We start from the raw sequence: 18,814 nt of genomic DNA, 5'->3' as shown, positions 1-18,814 counted from the left end.
TGCCATCTGGCCGGCGCTACAGAGCACTGAGCACCAGGACAGCCAGGCACAAGAAAAGTTTCTTTCCTCAGGCCATCTACCTCATGAACAGCTAAATCCCCCTAGGGAGTAAAGTGGTGCAATACACAACACTATTTATACTTATGTTTATTTATCACATCATATCTCTTACTCACATTCCTTTGCATTTGTATAGAACACACCTGTACATACATACAATGTCTAGTGACTATTTTTTGTATATTGTGTACTTTATATTTTTATCCTTGATTCACATATTCTATCTTCTCATCTGTGTCTTGTTACTGTAACTCTGTCTGTGCTGTAGAAGTTTCTGTCACCAAGACAAATTCCTTGTATGTGTGAACATACTTGGCAGTAAAGCTTGTTCTGATTCTGATTCTAAAACCTCAAGTACACAGAAGACTTTTGAATGTTCATCTCATTTCTCCAGCTTCCACAGCTGAGTACTTCAGGGCAGGAGGAGTCTGTTGCAATCATGTTGTTACGCACACCTTCTAAAAGGGGGCGACACAACATCACAAAGAAGCACAGTTTCAGATGTGATTATCATCATATAAGCTTCTCATTAACATTTGTCAGCCAATGCAAAGAGGTTTGGTCTAAAAGTCGGGAGACAACCAGAGAGACTGATAAATGCAACAGACACACAGATCAGTTTGTTGTCTTTATTCACTGAGCAGATCAGAAATGGCACATGGGATCAACATTATTGTCATTCTTGCCGCAATTTGCCTTGGTATGACTGCAATATTCACAATAAATCATTTTGTTCAATCAATTATGATGGATTTTGGTTGTGTCTTATAAATATTGTGTCTTTTTCCCCCCAGAAATCAGAGCTCAGGATACAGTGACTCAGTCCACAGGAGATGTGATCGGATACGAAGGAGGATCAGTGACTCTCAGCTGTAGCTTTACAACTAGCAGCACAGCTCCATTTCTCTTCTGGTACATCCAACACCCTAATGGCTCTCCCAAGTATATTCTGAGAAGGCACACATTTGGAGCTAGTGATACTGCCGCTGAATTCCAGGACAGATTCGATGCCAACATTGAGAAAACCATGGTACCTTTAACAATTCAGAGGCTGCAACTGACTGACTCTGCTGTGTATACTGTGCACTGACTCCCACAGTGATGAACTCAGGGCAACAGTGGTACAAAACCTATTTCCCCCAGGGGCTCTATAGGGCAAACTGACACAACCAGAGGTTGGTCTCAGCAGGAAAGAAAGCTGATAAAACCTGATTGTAATCTAGTCAGCATATGAGCACAGAAGTACATTCATCTTTGTGGTGCAGCCATGTAACAGCTGAAAGCACATTTAGTTTTCACATGAAATGAAAAGGAAACAAGGACTAACAGAGAGAAAGAACAATGAAAAGAGGAGACGTGAAGCACTGTGTCGGTACATCTGTTCCTTCTTCTGCTTCCTCCAGCTCCTCTGGACTCTGACAAATTTAAAATACTGTACTGTACTGGGGGGGCACAGTGGTGCAGTGGGTTTGACTGGGTTCTGCTTTCCGGTGGGTCTGGGGTTTGAGTCCCACTTGGGGTGCCCTGCGACAGACTGGCATCCTGTTCTGGGTGTGTTCCCTCCCCCTGCAGCCTTACTCCCTCTGTTGCCGGGTTAGACTCCGGCTCCCCACGACTCCACATGGAACTAGTAGTTCCAGATGATGTGTGTGTGTACTGTACTTTCCTGGAGACGTGAGCAAGTATTTACACACATCTCCTGGGGGCGACATTGTAGCAATATTTCCACTCCTGTACTTTGAACACCCTCATAAACTCCTCTCACGACTTGGAACTGCAGAGAGATACTGACGACAAGACTGAAACAACAAGAGAGATTTTTTACACACTCCACAAACTCTATAGTTTTCAAGTGTTTTATAACTTCAGTATGGAATTGTGCCTCAGAATAACTGTTATCCTCACTGCTTGTTACTTAGGTATAATTTCATCCATATTTTTATTTAGTGCATTTTGTTAAACTACTCTTATGCATTAAAAAAATATGTATTCTTTTTTCACCAGAAATCAGAGCTGAAGATACAGTGACTCAGTCCACAGGAGATGTGATCAGATACGAAGGAGGATCAGTGACTCTCAGCTGTAACTTTACAACTAGCAGCACAAACACACACTACCTGTTCTGGTACATCCAACGTCCTAATGACCCTCCCAAGTACGTGCTGAGACGTGACAAATACAGCAACGATACAGTACAAGAGTACAAGAAGAGATTTAATGCAAAACTCAACACAAGTTCAGTTCCTTTGGCAATAGAGGTTGTGCAGCTGTGTGACTCTGCTGTGTATTACTGTGCGCTGAAGCCCACAGTGACAGTAACACTCTGAACCCCTTACAGAAACTCCAGGACACTGTCACACTCTTACAGTAGGACACCTTCTGCTTCATTCACAAATTTCTCTATTATTTGTAAATTAATACTGCAAGTTATTCAATAGCTGCTGCTTGATTACGGTGTTTATAGAGCAAGGTAACACTTTCAACTCACACACTGAAAGCAGTTTAGAGTCACTAGTTCACCTGACACACCACTTATTCTTTGGACTATTGCAGAAAAACCAATTGAATTAAATTCAAAATCCATCTATCCAACTATCCATTGTCCACAACCGCTTGTCTCAAGCAGGAGTCCCAGCAACACAGGGTGCAAGGTCGAAAGAACAGACCCCGGAGGGGACGCCAGTCCATCACAAAGCACCCTAAGAAGGGCTCAAACTCCAGACCCACCACACAGCCAGCATCAGCTGAACGCACTGCACCACCTTTCCAAACATCTAAGAAGACAAATTAAAAAACTCAAAATCATGCAAACTTAGTACTAAGTGATAATATTTGCAGTTGATATCTGATTCATATTTAACTCTAGAGAGTCATGTGTAATAATACTGATCTGTGTTCCAGCACAGATGAGTGTCTGTGTGTGTGTGTGTGTGTGTGTGTGTGTGTGTGTGTCTGTGTGAAGAAGGAGCTGAGCACTTCAGGGCAGGAGGAGTTCTCCTGTACAGTAGAGGAAGTGTTGAGCTCTAACTGTACACACTGTCAGTGTGTCTTTCTCCATCCACCATGATGTTGTTCTCTTCATTTCTCCTGCTCTCAGCACTTGTAGGTAAGTCAATTTACAGTTCATTTTTTTTTACACATTGATTTAAAAATTATGAAAACTGCAATCAGGTCAGCATTTCAAGTGAACGTGTTCCACTCGGGGATAAAAGCACAAATGTAAACACTTTATATTCAAAATAGTTATTAATGTCCTTGAATTCACATAATAATTCTTGTTTCCCACAGATTACAGTGCTGGGGATTCAATAACACCACTCAATGATGTAGTTCATATATTGGAGGGAAACAATGTTACACTTTCCTGCAACTATAGCGGCAACATAAATAACCTACAGTGGTATCGACAGTACTCCAGGTCAAAACCAGAATATCTCCTGCTCATTTTAGAATCCTCAGGAAGGTAATGAAAGCCAGTCCTCCAAATCCACACCTGTCTGCCAAAGTTCACAAAAGAACAGCACTGTGGATCTGGAGTTCTCCTCTACAGCACTGACAGACTCTGCGATGTACTACTGTGCCCTGAGGCCCACAGTGACAGGAAACCCATCTGCTCTGTACAAAAACCTCAGTGCAACTGAATAAACTACTTTTAGAAAAATGGCAAACTTTTGCTCTTACTATTATCTAAATATATGCAAGTCTGAATAAATGTGATGCACCCCCTTTCACACATAAAAAAACAGCTGTACACTGAAATAATGTTTTTTTGTGCACATGAAAATAATGAACAAATGACTGCAAGAATTATTCATATCGTGAGATTTTCACTTGAGACCTATTTGTGCCATAAAGAAAACTCACTGAAGGAGAGAAGTTCAGACAATGCAATCATAAAGTTTCAACTTTATGAATGGAATTTCATTATTCCAAATCACAGTGACAACAAAAATCGTCTTCCAAAAATTTGCATTCCTTCTGTGTCACATCAAAATCACTTCAGTGAAAAGCTTGTTATTGCAGAACTGACTGTTGTGATATTTAGTGGACTGGTGGCAGTACAATAATAGCTGTTGGTCTCTGAAGTGAACATCTGCTGCTTTCTAGTGGTCAAAAGAGGAATCATTCAGTCGCATCAACACCCACACACCCGGTACTGGGGAATTTAGAGTGACCAATCCACTAGAACACAGTCTGCGGAATGTGGATTGAAACCCATGCAAATAAGAGAGATGCAAACTCTGCCCAGACTGAGCGAGTTTTGAACCCGCAGCCTAGGCACTACAAGGCAGCACCACCACCACTCTGCTTTCTAGTGAAACCAACTTTGATCACGTCTTGTCTAAAAGCAGCTACGTAAGAAGTTGCAGGATTAGAAGACATAAAATGCTTGTTTTCTGTGTAAATAAAATAATGCCATGAAATCAATGTAACAACTCATGTGCACAGATGGGACACCAGTATATCTCATGTTACTTGTGAACCAAATTCAATCAGTTTTTCTAAACTAAACACTGCTTGTGAGAACTGGTGGGTCATTAAAGCTAAAACTGATGCTCACCGTCTCCTCTCTCAAAGTAAAAAATTCTGCAAAATTGGTGTAAAACTGGTACGTCAGACATCTCCTCACGCATTGCTGCCTGCCTGTCGGACATCTCTTCACCTCCAACTCAACCTCTCCAAAACAGAGATTCTTTACCTCCCAGCTGGCCTGTCCTCCTGTCACGACCTCTCGATCAAACTGAGCAACTCACTCATTTCTCGTGGCTTCTTCGCTAAGAGTCTGGAGTAACGATTGATGCGAGTCTGTCATTCTCTCAACATATCGAAGCCACAACGCTGTCCTGCAGATTCATCCTTTATAATATTCGTAGGATCTGTCCCTACCTCACTACGGACCTCCACCCAACTACTTGTCCAGGCCAGGGGACTTCCCGTCTGGACTACTGCACTCTCTCCTGTGTGGCCTTCCTGCTAATGCCATCAAACCTCTGCAGCTTCTAACAGAATACTGCTGCACGAGTTTGTGTTGATTTGCCAAAGCCCTCCCATGGTATCTCCTCTACTCATCTCTCTGCACTGGCTTACTATAGCTGCCCGAATCAAATTCAAACCCGGTTACTGTGTACAAATGCATCAATAGAACTGCTCCCGGCTATTTACAGGACTTGATCAAGCGGTACACCCCAGCCAGGCCCCTTCACTCATCTACTTCCCTCCTTTGGTGGTCCTGTGCACGAAAAGCAACCACTGGGAGGTTCTCGGTCCGTTGTGGTGGAACGACCTTCCCCTGTCACTCAGAACTGTTAGAAAACTCTCTCTGTTTTCAAGAAGGGTCTGAAAGCCCACCTTTTCCAGAGCCACTTTACCCAAGATCTCTCCAGCTAGTTTACGCTGTAACTGTCCAGGCATCGTAACTCCATAAGCATCCCAGATACAATCTTTATTCAGTCATTACTCTGGCATTGTACTTGTTCATTTGTGTGTCTTATAATATTTTTTTTAAATTTTAAAAAAATTGGTGGGAGGGTATTGGGATTTGGGCTTGGTGGCGCAATGAGTTGGACCAGGTCCTGCTCTCCAGTGGGTTTGGGGTTTGAGTCCCGCTTGGGGTGCCTTGCGACGGACTGGATCCCGTCCTGGGTGCATCCCCTCCCCCTCCAGCCTTACGCCCTGAGTTGCCAGGTTAGGCTCCAGTTCCCGTGACCCCTATGGGACAAGCGGTTCAGAAAGTGTGTGTGTGTGTTGTGGGGTATCGGGTTTTGTCTCCCGTGTCTTATGCAGCTAATTGAACGATGAACCTCGGTGCGGCAAGTGGTAGGGAACAAACTAGGTTTGCTTGAGACTTTCATGTCTGCAGCTATGTCTCCTTCTCTGAATGTAATGCATAAATTGTACTTTTGCTGAAATCTATGTCACTTTGGACAAAACATCTGCTAACTGAATAAATGTAAATGGGTTTTCATCTGTTGTTCACAGCCATTTCAGCTGGAGATGAGATTCAACAGAAGGAGTCCTCGCTGTCGAAGGAAGAAGGACAGAGTGTTTCTCTGGAATGTACCTTCAGCACAACCAGCACTAGCTACTGGATCCACTGGTACCGCCAGTATCCAGGAACACCTCCACAGTTCATTCTGTTCAGTGGGTCCGATAGCTACAGTGCGGAGTTTGCAGAAGAAAGATTCTCCTCAAGTGCTGACAAGTCATCTGGTAAAGCCTCTCTGTCCATCTCAAGAGAGGAACTAGAAGACTCTACTGTGTATTACTGTGCGCTGGTGACCACAGTAATGAATCCACCTAAACACTCGTACAAAAACCTGGTTTGCCTATAGAAAAGAGTCCAGAAAAAAAAAATTAAAAACTCAGAGGTTTACCAGAGCTGGAAAAAGCAGTGATCATTTAGATAAAACCTGGATCCAGAGCACTCAGCCGGGTAACATGTAAGCTAATTGAGGTTCATGGGGAACTACGTGGAGATGAAAAGTACACTGCTTTTGCAATATATTGCTATCTATTGCCTTTCTGGGTTCAAACCTGCACTTCAATGCACAGCTCATAAACGGTGAAACCCCAGTGTTACCAGCTGTTGCACCAGTTAAATGAACAACTCATGAACTATGCTGTTTCACGCCCAGATCTGTTCCTCTTTGATTTATTCATCATTTTCAAATTGCAGCATCTTTCCAAATAAAGTAAGCTTCGAGGGTTTACATTCACTAACGTTTTGACTGACTGCTTTGAGTCAAAGCCTGGAGAACAGCTGTTGGATATGAAACTCCAGATGGTGCTGTTGTTCCATGTAGCAATTCACCCACTGCATTCATGACAGTCCATTTGTCACATGAGCTCAATACCAAGAGATGCAGTCGCAGTATTAGAGGAGACTAGAATCAGATGTAGGCAAATTGTCTTTATTCTTTAATAGAGACATATATACTGTACAGTCATGCACTGGTATTCTCAGGTGGGTAAAATATTTACTGTAGTCTAGAACCAGCTGTCAGAACATTAACACACACACACACACACAGACACACACACACACACAAACACAATGTCTATAACTGCTAGTCCCGAGCAGGGTCTCAGCAAACCGGAGCCTGACCCAGCAACAGAAGGCGCAAGTCTGGAAGGCGAGAGGACACCCCAGGACGGGATGCCAGGGCACAGTAAGGCAACCCACACAAGACTTGAACCCCAGACCCACCACACAGCAGGGCCCGGCCAAATCCGCTGCGACACCGCACCCCCCCAACAAACGTTAACCACTTCTCCAACTCAGCATTGTGGTAATTTTGAGCCTGTCCCAGAAACCCTGGCTGGGTTAAACCCTGAATGTGACCCCAGTCCACTACATGGTAGCCATATTCACACATTTATACACACTTTGGTAATTTTGAGTCACTAGTTCACCTGATACACTTGACTTTGGACTGTGGGAGGAAACCAGAGCACCTGGATAAAACCCACATAAACGCAAGATGAACATGCACAGTCTGTATTGCACTTAAATATACTGTATGCCTAAACTGCCCAGCCCTTGGGGGATAGAACAGCTCCTCAGCACACCACCAAGTCATCATTCCTGTTGGTGAAAATTCTGTTGGGAAACTAAATTATTTTATGATTGACTTGCTGATTTTAAAACTTGACTCACATTCCCACATTATACACTGAGTCAAACGACTATCACATCTTCTGTATTGCACTTACATATCAGTTAATCTCACATTATTTTCACCATGAGAACTTTTACAGGTAGAAACCAAATCTTTTCATATTTCAGGACTTTTCTGCTATACTGCAGTGTGCAGTTTTAGTGCAGACTCACCAAGCCCCTCCTACTTCCCGTTTAGCGTTTCCCTTCATATGAGAGGAGGAGGTGAAAGGAAGCAGAGAGCGTCCATCCCGAGCAGACGAAAAACACCGGACAATGTTCATTTCTGTACATGTTCGCTTCTCCTGCCACCTGCTGGCCTGGTCAGTCTGCTCACTCGTACCATGTGAGTACCACTGCAGGGTTTCTCCCGCACATCACATTGTCATCTGCTTCCATTGCTCCATCATCTCTCACTCACCTCATGCTTTTCTTTACCTCCTCAGATGTTCAGAGCGCAGATGAAGTGACACAAAGCCCGGCGTCTAAGGAGGTGACAGAGGGTCAATCCGTCATTATCGACTGCAGTTACAAAACCAGTAACTTTTATGCGATGCAGTGGTACAAACAGCCCATTAACGGTGGTTCGCCTAAATACATAAATAAAGCGACAGGTTCCTCTAAGCATGGAGATTACAGCGGGAAATAGCCAGAAGTGGTCACCTCAGAAAAGAGAGGAACACTGAGAATTACGCCGACAGCTGACGATTCTGCCATCTACTACTGCGCCATAGCTACCACAGTGACACGAGAGGCTCTGCACTCCAGCAAAAACCTTCAGCAGAAATCAAGTGGCATCCAGATGCTTATCGACCCTTTGAGGAACTAATTCCTCTACTGTTGGTTCACCACAATCACATCTGTGCGATGCTCCTGACTTCCTAAAACGGTGGCCAAAAGGTGCGGTTACAGTGCTGTTTAATAAGATATCAGTGCTGCTGCTGGAGGTTGAGCTCAGTTACATCCTGGTTGAGGGAGACACACAGAAATACATTGAACTGAACTGGACTGGTGACTCCACACTGCTTACAGTGTGTGGTCACCTTGCAATGACTTCACCTACCTTCACCTCCACCTTCCCCTCACCTACCCTGACTAGCCTAGCACCCTGCATTTCCAGGATAGGCTCAAGACCCTCACAACCTGGTCTTGGGAAAAGCAGCTATTTATAGTGAGTGAGTGAGGAAAATACAGCTCCAAATGTGTCAGTTTGGAAAAATGTAATAGATAATTAACTCTTTGGAACTGATAACATTAACGGTTAAATTAAAGCACAGCTGATTAATAGGATATTCATAAATTACTGGAATTTACTACAAGTGTTCTGAAAGTAATGGGGGGGTAGCGCAGTGGGTTGGACCTGGTCTTGCTCTCCAGTGGGTCTGGGGTTCGAGTCCCGCTTGGGGTGCCTTGCGACGGACTGGCGTCCCGTCCTGGGTGTGCCCCCTCCCCCTCCGGTCTTACACCCTGTGTTGCCGGGTAGGCTCGGTTCCCCGCGACCCCGTATGGGACAAGCGGTTCAGAAAGTTGTGTGTGTGTCTGAAAGTACACGAGCGTAAAGGATTTCCATCCCTTCTTGGAAATTCTTAGCGGAACTAGTTAAACTGTCAGTGATGGTACCAAATCAGTTATCAATTAACTGTCAAGCAGCGAATTCCTGACTGAGGACACACACCCTCGCTGGACACCAATCAACACTGAACACAATAAAAGAGCATCGACACGGACAGTCACTGCGGCACTTTCTTACAGTAAAGATGCTGAACTGTTCCTCAGCAAAGTCTGTGGTTACCCTCCCGTCCTCATCCAACAGTGATCCATCTCCACCTCCACATCTCTCGTGTTCCCCGTTTTCTCTTCCATTACTTGGGTTCAGAGTCAGAGTCAGATAGTGTTTCAGAGTTAAGTGCAATTTGTTTCTAACTACCTCAATAGCTCTAAACTTTTCACATTTTCGTTATCATTTATGCATCATCGTACTTTCCATTTTTTGTTTTACAAAAAACTTCAGAAAAATGTTTAAATATCATATCCTCCAATTTTCTCACCGCCTTCTGTAGTGCATGATCTAGGGGCAATCTTTTAATGTACTTAAATCACTTTGAAAACCTGGAAAAGTTCTCTGGGGACAGGAGCAGATATGGTACAGTAAAGTATGAGAAGCACACAGATGCAGAGAGTGTTGCACCTCCTTCCTCAAGATGGCGACACTGTTGCATAAAGTCCTCATGGAGGCTTAGCATCGCAGGGGGGATATGAGCTAGAAGACAGAAAGTGACAACCAGAAAGGCTGTTCACCTGCTCCTACTCAAATACATTGAGAAGCCATACATACCGTTTTCATCCATGTTCCGCTGAATTATGGAACATCAGCTGAAGATCGTTTTAATTCTTTCCATATTCTATCAAGGTATGATTTACTGCCAGAAACTCTGCTTTGCCCTCTTTTTCAAAGAGATTATTGAAAAAATTAATGCTGTATCTCCACTTTCAGTATACAGATACCTTCCTCTGCTGTTCATTAATGTGTCTCAAAATATCTTTTATCTGCAGAGATCAGAGCTGAAGACACAGTGACTCAGTCCACAGAAGGTTTTTTGTACATGAAGGAGGATCGGTGACTCTCAGCTGTAACTACACAACTAGTGATACAACAGCAGAACTTTTCTGGTACATTCAACGGCAAAGTGACTCTCCCAAGTATATGATGAGAGAAAATACGTACGGAAAAGGTCACACCGCTCCTGAGTTTAAGAGAAGATTTACAGCTGTTGCAAGCAAAACGAAAACTGAGGTTCCTTTGACAATAGAGGATGTGCAGCTGTGTGACTCTGCTGTGTATTACTGTGCGCTGAAGCCCACAGTGACAGTAACACTCTGAACCCTTTACAGAAACTCTTGGAGACAAGCAACTCTTAAAGTACAAAACATGCAGTTTCTTGCACATTAGTCTGAGAGAATATATAATTATAATAATTTAAATTTACAGTTTACAGAATATCTGGTTAACAGTTGTCTCCCCTACAAGAGAGAATGACATTAAATCAAATTTCCAGCATTTTTAACAGTTAAACAAAGTTTTACATTTCTTCTGGTTTTTTGAACAAAAATTATAAACATTTTCTCAGACACTTTAATTCTGCCATTATATTTATTCTAAAATAATTTCACTTTCAACTTGTGGGAAATCAAACAAAACGTTCAAAAATGCAAGCAGAAACCTTGGAAACTGAAAGAAATGTCGTCTGTTGCGACCATGTTGTTATTAGACACTTCCTAAAGGGGCGACACAACATCACAAAGAAGCACAGTTGGTTATTATCATCTAGGTTTCTCAATAATAGGGGGTGCGGTGGCGCAGTGGTTGGACCGCAGTCCTGCTCTCCGGTGGGTCTGGGGTTCGAGTCCTGCTTGGGGTGCCTTGCGGCGGACTGGCGTCCCGTCCTGGGTGTGTCCCCTTCCCTCTCCGGCCTTACGCCCTGTGTTGCCGGGTAGGCTCCGGTTCCCCGTGACCCCATAAGGGACAAGCGGTTCTGAAAATGTGTGTGTGTGTGTGTGTGAAAATATACAGTACCCAATATTATATACAAAATAGTCACTAGTTACAAATGCAAGGGAGTGTGAGAAGAGATGTGATAAAAAGTTAGAAATATAGATAGCATTATGTATTGCACTGGTTTACTCTCTAGGGGGGATTTAGCTGTTCATGAGGTAGATGGCCTGAGGAAAGAAACTTTTCTTGTGCCTGGCCTGTCCTGGTGCTCAGTGCTCTGTAGCGCCGGCCAGATGGCAAAGGTTCGAAGAGGAAGTGGCCTGGATGCGAGGGGTCTACAATGATTTTGCTAGCCCTTTTACTGTCTCTGGACGAGTACAGCTTTTGGAGAGCTGGGGGGATGTGCCGATGATTCTTCCAGCAGTCCAAACTATCCGCTGCAGTCTTCTGATGTCAGACTTCGTAGCTGAGCCGAACCAGACAGTTATAGAAGTGCAGAGGACAGACTCGATGACTGCAGAGTAGAATTGCATCAGTAGCTCCTGTGGCAGGTTGAACTTCCTCAGCTGGCGAAGGAAGTACAACCTCTGCTGGGCCTTCTTCACAATGGAGTCTATGTTGGGCTCCCACTTCAGGTTCTTACATGAACTTAAGAGATCATGGCTAAGTGAGTCTGGAAGAGGAGAGTTCTTAGACCCTTTTATATGTGGACAGAGATTCATGATCTCTTAAGTTCATGTAAGGGTTAATGCTCATGCACTATAACTTTAAGATCATGCTCAGATAAACCTTTATGCAGCTACTCCTGTAACGTAACACAATATTTCTATGTATCTCTAACAAAAAAAAAAAAATAAATTGATTGGAATGTAATGAGAAATTGTGGATATCCTGATAAAGTTTTAAACAGCTACTTGTGTCGTGTACATTGATTCATTTGATGGAAAGTAACTACCTGTACTTTAGAATCATCCTTCCCCATCTAAGTGTCTTTTCCTGCTCATGTAATGAACACATTTTATTTTCTATGAGATGTACGTCACTTTGGAGTGAAGTCTCTCATAAGAACACATGGACATGTAATATAAGCCATCGTCAGTATTTATGCATTTCTACAGTTACACATTTTACTTTTAGATATGGTGTTTGCTCACTGGAGTGACTCAGGGCACTGAACAAGTTCCAGAAAATACAACAGAAAGATCCAAAAAGGTACAATATATATAGTATACAAACACACTGTCTGATATCACTTGTCTTAAGCGGGGTTGCGGTCAACAGGAGCCGAACCCAGCAACACAGGGCACAAGGCCAGAGGGGAGGAGACACACCCAGGACAGAACACCAGTCCACAAGGCACCCCTAGCAGGACTCAAACCCCAGACCCACTGGAGAGTAGGACCCAGTCCAACCCACTGCACCACCACACCCCAAACAGCAATACACACACACACCACTTTCAGAACCGCTTGTCCCTTAGGGGGTCACAGGGTCATGGGGAACCGGAGCCTACCCGGCAACACAGGGCGTAAGGCCGGAGGGGGAAGGGGACACACCCAGGACGGGACGCCAGTCCGCCGCAAGGCACCCCAAGCAGGACTTGAACCCCAGACCCCCCGGAGAGCAGGACTGCGGTCCAACCCACTGCACCACCGCACCCCCAACAGCAATACAATATTCACTAAATAATAAAGCTAAAAAGTAACCAAACTGGTAAGTGAGGAGCGTAAAACTAAAATCTTCCAAATAGAACAAGGAGGGATGAATAAACCTCTGGAGGTCCAAAAGTTCTTGTGGCTGCACACATTCCACAATTGCACATTGGACTGTGGTGACTGAGGACCTGTGTGTGTCTCTATTTCCAAAATGTGTCCAGGTGGAGTTACAGACTGAAGCTGAAGTCGCACCTCCATGTCCAGGTCTGTATATCGTATATTTGCTTGAGTTTTGCTTTTGACCACTCCGTCCACCTGTGGGTCTGACACACAAAGCTGCTGCTGAGGTTGTGAGCATGTTATTCCACATATGGCCTAATGGGGGCGACACCACACCAGAAACATCTGCTCTTTCAGCCCCAGCACTTTTTGCAACCTTCCCGTTAACATTTGTCACTGCAGAGAGGTTTGGTCTAAAAGTCGGGAGACAACCAGAGAGACTGATAAATGCAACAGACACACAGATCAGTTTGTTGTCTTTATTCACTGAGCAGATCATAAATGGCACATGGGATCAACATTATTGTCATTCTTACTGCATTTTGCCTTGGTATGACTTTTATATTCACAATTAATTATTTTGTTCAATTAATTATGATGGATTGTGGTTGTGCATTATAAATATTGTGTCTTTTTCTCCCCAGAAATCAGAGCTCAGGACACAGTGATTCAGTCCACAGGAGATGTGCTCAGATACGAAGGAGGATCAGTGACTCTCAGCTGTAACTTTACAACAAGTGATCCAAATCCATATCTCTTCTGGTACATCCAACGTCCTAATGACCCTCCCAAGTACATGCTGAGACGTGACAAATACAGCAACGATACAGTACAAGAGTACAAGAAAGATTTAATGCAAAACTCAACACAAGTTCAGTTCCTTTGACAATAGAGGATGTGCAGCTGTATGACTCTGCTGTGTATTACTGTGCGCTGAGGCTCACAGTGACAGTAACACTCTGAACCCCTTACAGAAACTCCAAGACACTGGCACAATCTTACAGTAGGAGACTTTCTGCTTCTTTCTCAGATTTCTCTATTATTTATAAATTAATACTGCAAGTTATTCAATAGCTGCTGTTTGATTATAGTGTTTATAGAGCAAGGTAACACTTTCAACTCACACACTGCGAGCAGTTTAGAGTCACCACTTCACCTGACACACCACTTATTCTTTGGACTATTGCAGGAAACCAATTGAATTAAATTCAAAATCCATCTATCCAACTATCCATTGTCCACAACCGCTTGTCTCAAGCAGAGTCCCAGCAACACAGGGTGCAAGGTCGAAGGGACAGACCCTGGATGGGACATCAGTCCGTCCCAAAGCACCTTAATCAGGACTCAAACCCCCACCCACCACACAGCCATCACCGGCTGAACGCACTGCACCACCTTTCCAAACATCTAAGAAGACGAATGAAAAAACTCAAAATCATGCAGACTTGGTACTAAGTGATAATATTTGCAGTTGATATCTGATTCATGTTTAACTCTAGAGAGTCATGTGTAATAATAATATTATGATGTGTGTTCCAGCACAGATGTGTATGTGTGTGTGTGTGTGTGTGTGTGTGTGTGTGTGTGTGTGGTGTGTGTGTGTGTCTGTGCTGTGTGTGAAGGAGGAGCTGAGCACTTCAGGGCAGGAGGATTCTCCTGTACAGTAGAGGAAGTGTTGAGCTCTAACTGTACACACTGTCAGTGTGTCTTTCTCCATCCACCATGATGTTGTTCTCTTCATTTCTCCTGCTCTCAGCACTTGTAGGTAAGTCAATTTACAGTTCATTTTTTTACACATTGATGTAAAAATTATGAAAACTGCAATCAGGTCAGCATTTCAAGTGAACGTGTTCTACTCAGGGAAAAACGCAAGACTGTAAACACTTTATTTTCAAAGTATTTATCAATGTCCTTGAATTAACATGATAATTCTTGTTTCCCCACAGATTACAGTGCTGGAAATTCAATTACACCACTCAGTGACGTAGTTCATGTTTTGGAGGGAAACAATGTTACACTTTCCTGCAGCTACAGTGGATCAGCTGATAGTTTTCTGTGGTATCGACAGTACTCCAGATCAAAACCAGAATTCCTCCTGCTCAGATATGAATCCTCTGACAGAATAATACATGCGACTCCACCATTCCCTCATCTGTCAGTTATACTAGATAAAGGAAACAACCGTGTGGATCTCAAGTTCTCCTCTACAGCACTGACAGACTCTGCGATGTACTACTGTGCCTTGAGTCCCACAGTGACAGGAAACCCATTTACTCTGTACAAAAAGCTCACTGTGACTGAGAAACACTGCACTTTCACAGCAACTGAAACACATTCAAAATTAAAACTTAAGGGGGCAGCAGGTAGTGTAGTGGGTAGCATCACCCCCTTACACTAGAAGGACCCAGGTTTGAATTCCTCCTCCAGCAGTAGTACCTTGAACAAGATACTGTATTTACCCTGTATTGCTCCAGTAAAATTACCCAGCTGTATAAATGGGTAAATAATGGAAAATACCTTAACATTGTTAGTTGTGTTGGAGAAAAACATCAGCTAAGTGAATGAATGTAAATGTAAATATTAATCGTTGTTAGTGACTTTCAAAAAAGTGTCAGATAAACAGATAAATCCTGGGATCTTTGCCTACACATACAACACTTCACTTTGACACTCTTCAAATTCAGTGCTTATTTGGAATTTTACTCGTCATTTGTGTACAAGGTTTCACTCCCCCTTATCATTAAATGTTTGTAAATAAAGTGTCTATCTATCTATCTATCGGCAATTTTGAGTCGTCAGTTAACCTGAAATGCACGTCTTTTTTACATTGACTGATACTTTGAGACGCGTTCAATACACACTATGAAACTCCAGTTTGCTTATTAGTTTTAATTGTATATTAACTGACGGGGTATAATCAACCACATTTATTAATTTTACTGTCCGTGTTTTCATTCAGTATTTGTGACATATTTGTCCCATAGTAACAGAACATTAATATCATTTCTGTATGTGGAGTAAAAGTCATTGGTCATGTGACGTGAAGATCTGCTGCCCTCTAGTGGTGAAATGTGTTTATTCCACATTTTTACACCTCTACATATTTTTACACACACACACACACACACACACACACACACACACACACACACACACACTTTCAGAGCCACTTGTCCCATACGGGGTCACGGGGAACCGGAGCCTGCCCGGTAACACAGGGCGTAAGGCCAAAGGGGGAGGGGGACACACCCAGGACGGAACGCCAGTCCGCCGCAAGGCACCCCAAGCGGGACTTGAACCCCAGACCCACCGGAGAGCAGGACTGTGGTCCAACCCACTGTGCCACCACGCCCCCCACTTACATGTTTTTTTTTTTTTTTCGAATTCTTTTACCACTATATTTTTTGTTACTTTATTTGTTTTACTACTTATTGTATCCTATTTTAAGCATTATACTGTATATCCTTCATACTTTCACAGTATGTTTCTAATTTCTACTTTATTTGTATTGCCTTATTTATATCTCTTCTATCAGTCTCTATTACGGACAGTTGGAAAAGCATTTCACTGCACGTCTTACAAAGTATGGATGTGTATGTGACAAATAATGAACTTGACCTTGAACGTGAAATGAATGCTATCTACTGCACTGTGTACACCACACACGGAGATATGGTACACCACACATCTGTTGGTTATGCTGGTTGAGTTTGCTGTTCAAATGCAGAAGACCAGCAGCAATGGAATGTGGCTGCACTACAATCATCTCCAGGGATGATGCCCAGCATCTGGTTATTCCTACAAGTAGCAGAATTTAGGAAGTCTCCAAATGCTGATGATTTGCAGCCAAGTACTAAACATGGTGATTTTGTTTGAAATTGTGTTACTTTCTCCCTTTACTTTTGGCTCTTTAAAATGGGTGTCCAGCATATACAAAGAGCTGTAATCACCACACGGTTCACTCTTTATAACTGTATAAACCCTCAAAGTAATGCCAAAAGTCTGCAATTTAACCTCATAGTTGTTCTTTCATGTCACATACAGTGTGCGGTGTACAGAACCAGCTTAACAAAAAATGTGGCACAATCCAAACACTTAAACTGTACTGTATTTTACAGCATTATTTGTGATAAGGTTCACATAGTTTTAAAAGAAAATACTGCTCTCAGATTGAAATTGCCTGATCTATATTTGTTAATAAAATTGAATAATTGCAGTCATTACTTTAACGAGGGAAATGAATTTTCACTTTTTAATTCCCTGCCTGAACTCTTGGTGGCGCTCTTTAACAAAAGTTCCCACCCTCACAACAGGAATAAAAAGGCATTTTGAAGTAACAGACAAATTGCTTGTGTGATGCAGACTGTACATGACACTATTTCTACTTTATAAGGTTCTGGATCTTTCTGGGAACATTCTTCCCTCAAACCCAGAGCCGAAACATCAACAAACCACTTTTTACAGCCGGGTATAAACCTGAGTAACCACAGTGATCCAACCAGAAAAACTGATCTCAAACCATATTTTAAAGTCATCTGTAATTGACACCATGATTGTTTTTACAACAGTGCTGCTTATTGGACTAATGTGTAAGTATGTTTATCATTTAGCTTCTAACAGTGGAAATAGAATTTCTCAGTCTAATTAGTTTTTTTTTTTCTTGTCCTTTTTTCAGTAGGAGTTGATGCAGATAAAGTCGAACAGCAACCTTTGATGTATTTTTTGGAGGGAGACAAAGCGCTACTGACATGCAACCATGACATCACTAACTTCAACTCTATGTACTGGTACGTACAGCACGTGAACAAAGAACCTGAATATATTATTCATGGAGTTAATGAAGCCGATTCCAAAGGAAGGTTCTCAATGGATGTGGACAGAAAGGGACGTTCGACCAACCTGTCCATCAGTGACACTCAGACAGAAGACTCAGCTGTGTATTACTGTGCTGTGCAGCCCACAGTGACAGCAACACTCTGAACCCCTTACGGAAACTGAACTGCACAGCTCAGCTCATCTCTTCACATTCCTCTGAAACATAACATGTCTCAAAAAACGTTTCTCAAAAACGTAAAATTAATATTTCAGTAGCTGCTCTTATATTATTAGTCTATATTGAACTGATTACTTTGAGAAAAGCACTTTGCACTGATTTACCCATTTGCACAGCAGAGCATTTTTGTTGTTTGAATGGAGGGTAAGTACCTTGATTTACCATAGTGGAATATGGGTTTGCTCTAGGGTACAAAATGACATTGCTTGAACAGTTTACATACATATTAAATTTTATATGGAATATCTGATTAACAGGAATACAGAATCAGTGGGAGTAGAGTATCTCATTATTAATATCAGCATAAATACCAGGTGAAAACATGGGGACAACATAATGTTTTCACCTGCAGATGGTGATGCATTTAATATATTCAGCATTACTATATCACCTGCAATAACCTGATGCTGACATGTGTTCCTGCACAGAGTGTGTGTGTGTGTGTGTGTTGTGTGTCTGTGCTGTGTGTGAAGGAGGAGCTGAGCACTTCAGGGCAGGAGGAGTTCTCCTGTACAGTAGAGGAAGTGTTGAGCTCTAACTGTACACACTGTCAGTGTGTCTTTCTCCATCCACCATGATGTTGTTCTCTTCATTTCTCCTGCTCTCAGCACTCCTAGGTAAGTCAATTTACAGTTCATTTTTTACACATTGATGTAAAAATTATGAAAACTGCAGTCAGGTCAGCATTTCAAGTGAACTTGTTCCCCTCAGGGATAAATGCACAAATGTAACACTTAATATTCAAAGTATTTATTAATTTCCTTGAATTAACATGATTCTTGTTTCCCCCAGATTACAGTGCTGGAGATTCAATTACACACTCATGATGTAGTTCA

At 42.7% G+C, this 18,814-nt stretch overlaps 1 protein-coding gene across 1 annotated transcript in view; it reads left to right on the top strand.

Annotated features, from left to right (window-relative positions):
* The first annotated feature begins 7,967 nt into the window (after positions 1 to 7,967).
* The window catches only part of LOC114909468 (uncharacterized), a 14,700-nt gene continuing 3,853 nt past the window's right edge, over positions 7,968 to 18,814 (top strand). The window contains exons 1-3 of the mRNA XM_029248997.1: positions 7,968 to 8,063; positions 8,164 to 8,365; positions 8,452 to 8,556. Coding sequence (XP_029104830.1) covers positions 7,994 to 8,063; positions 8,164 to 8,365; positions 8,452 to 8,556 — 377 coding nt within the window. The 5' untranslated portion in view covers positions 7,968 to 7,993. The remainder of the gene's footprint in view (positions 8,064 to 8,163; positions 8,366 to 8,451; positions 8,557 to 18,814) is intronic.

Source organism: Scleropages formosus, chromosome 25 (genome assembly GCF_900964775.1).
Source record: "Scleropages formosus chromosome 25, fSclFor1.1, whole genome shotgun sequence".
Lineage (NCBI taxonomy): Eukaryota > Metazoa > Chordata > Actinopteri > Osteoglossiformes > Osteoglossidae > Scleropages > Scleropages formosus.
This window is presented reverse-complemented; position numbering and strand designations above follow the sequence as displayed.